Source organism: Plasmodium reichenowi, chromosome 14 (assembly GCF_001601855.1).
Source record: "Plasmodium reichenowi strain SY57 chromosome 14, whole genome shotgun sequence".
NCBI classification, from domain to species: Eukaryota; Apicomplexa; class Aconoidasida; order Haemosporida; family Plasmodiidae; genus Plasmodium; species Plasmodium reichenowi.
The window spans coordinates 2,589,795-2,592,105 of record NC_033659.1 but is presented as its reverse complement, the minus strand read 5'-3'; the positions used below and the strand labels follow the sequence as shown (position 1 = coordinate 2,592,105).

The window sequence follows — 2,311 nt, the reverse complement described above, 5'->3', positions numbered from 1 at the left end:
ATATATATATATTAGATATATATCTATAATATTTATGTTTTTTTTTTTTTTTTTTTTTTTTTTTTTTTTTTTTTCTAATATGAATTATTTTAACATATCTATACATAATATAGAAAGATAAACCTTTTTTCTTTCTTTTTTTTTTCTTAATTGTACTTATTAAAAAAAGTACATAAGTACATATCATCATTTTATATGCCTTTTTTTAGAATTTTAGATTAAATAAAAAAAAAAAAGAAAAAGTATAATAGTGTTGTTTCATATATAAATATATATAGTATTATTATACTTTAAAATAAATGGAATGTAATAATCTCAATGAAGCAAATACCTTCCATAAAGTCGTATTAAAAATAAAGGAAAATATCGATAAATATTATTTAATTAAATGGAAAGATATAGTAAAACCTGAGAATGAGATTTTATATAACGAATACTTTGAAAAATTAATACAACAAGAAGAAAATATAAAATATGACATTAAAGATTATATAAAATTTGATGGTATTGAAAATATACACAATGAAAACTTGATGAATTATACGTTAAAAAATAGTAATAGTAATATTAATAATAATGATATAAATAATATATATAATGAATGTGATAATTCCTATAATGTAAAGAAAATAAAATTAAAAGATAATTATAGATATGAAATAAATAAGCAATATTTTGATAATATAAGCGAAAGAGAAAAGTTTTATTTTTTATTACAAATAAAAGAAATGATGGAAACCAGTTGGTTATTGGCCCAAAAAAGAATGGAAGGTATTCAATTAGAAGAAAAATCAGATTCAATTAATTTATTAGAACTAATAAATTATTCTAAAAAAATTGCAGATACTACATGCGCACCACCTGAATGTGATAACACAAACGATAAAATAATGCATCAGGAATATTATCCAAATTATCATTTTCTTAATTTTATAAATATTGAAGAAATACATTTATCTAAATTATTTCAACTACAGAAATATAGTAAAGTGTGCTTTCCGCCAATTATAACATTGCAAGAAGAAAAAAATAATAATCAACTAACTATTACTATTACATGTTCAACCATCGAGTCTATTATATATTATAAAGTAAATGATGAGACAAATTATCATTTATATGATCACAATAATAAACCAATGATTCCTAAAAGGAAAAAAGTTATTATATATGCTTGGTCAATTAAAGAGGGTTTCATAAAATCAAGAATCTCATGTTTATCAAAATCATATGAAGTGCAAGATGATAGTGATGAAGATATTTTAACAAAAGATAAAAATACAATTCACAATGATACATCTAACAAAAATGATAATTCAAATAAAACTTCATCTGCTACTAGTGTATTTAAAAGCTTAGGTTTCTTTCTAAGTAAAAAAAAAGTTAAATCATCAGAATCATCGTCACATGATCAATCAAGTGAAGAGGAATGACGAACTAAAACTTAAAAATGGAAAATTTAAAAAGTAAAAACACAAAATGTGGAATATAAATGTACATATATAAATAAATAAATAAATATATATATATATATATATATATATATATGTAAGAGTAAATATGGACCATAATTATATGAAAAAATTAAGGATGTATAATTGGAAATTACATACCTTATAATGTAACATATATATAAAATATACAGAATATATATTAAGAGGAAATAAAAAATATTTAACACTAAAAAAAAAAAAAAAAAAAAAAAAAAAAAAGACATAATATAGATAAAATATTTTCCAGCTATTCTACTCATTTATTATATATTCTGAGAAATATAGAATTTAAATATATAAATGGGGCCAATATATATATATATTAATTTAACATTATATAATCTATGGTTTGGTTTCTTGGGTAAATCTTTAAGAACAGATAGTATCCTTAGTTCAAATAAATTATCATAATAGTTTTCTATGAAAAATATCTGATTCAACCTATTTCACGTAATATCCATAATACATCATTATCATTCATTAAAAAATATTATATATATATTTATTTATATATTTATATATTTATATATTTTTGTGTACATATTGATGTGTTATATTAATATTTTATTTATTTTATTACATACATAATTTATTTTTTTATTACATTTTTTTTTTTGAAATTCTTTTCGAAATAAACAACTTAACATACATTTAACATTTTTCATATAGTATACACTTTATTTGCTCAGGGGTATAAGTAAATTTGAACTTACTAGAATATTTGTCATAAAGAATTATATATTCTTTATGTATATATTGTAACAAGTTGTTTTTTATATTATCCTTTATAATGTGAGATACAATTTTATGAATTGTAA

At 19.0% G+C, this 2,311-nt stretch overlaps 2 protein-coding genes across 2 annotated transcripts in view; one reads left to right on the top strand and one right to left on the bottom strand.

Moving 5' to 3' along the window:
• Nucleotides 1-299: 299 nt before the first annotated feature.
• On the top strand, nt 300-1,433 carry PRSY57_1464400 (hypothetical protein; the record flags this gene model as incomplete). Its single annotated transcript, XM_012910240.2, has 1 exon — nt 300-1,433. The coding sequence occupies one exon, from the start codon at nt 300-302 to the stop codon at nt 1,431-1,433; it is 1,134 nt and encodes a 377-aa protein (XP_012765694.2).
• Nucleotides 1,434-2,144: 711 nt separating this feature from the next.
• The window catches only part of PRSY57_1464300 (hypothetical protein), a gene marked incomplete at both ends in the record, with an annotated part of 2,604 nt that continues 2,437 nt past the window's right edge, over nt 2,145-2,311 (bottom strand). Inside the window, one exon of the mRNA XM_012910239.2 lies at nt 2,145-2,311. This exon is cut by the window's right edge and continues 2,437 nt beyond it. Within this exon, the coding sequence (XP_012765693.2) occupies nt 2,145-2,311 (167 nt within the window).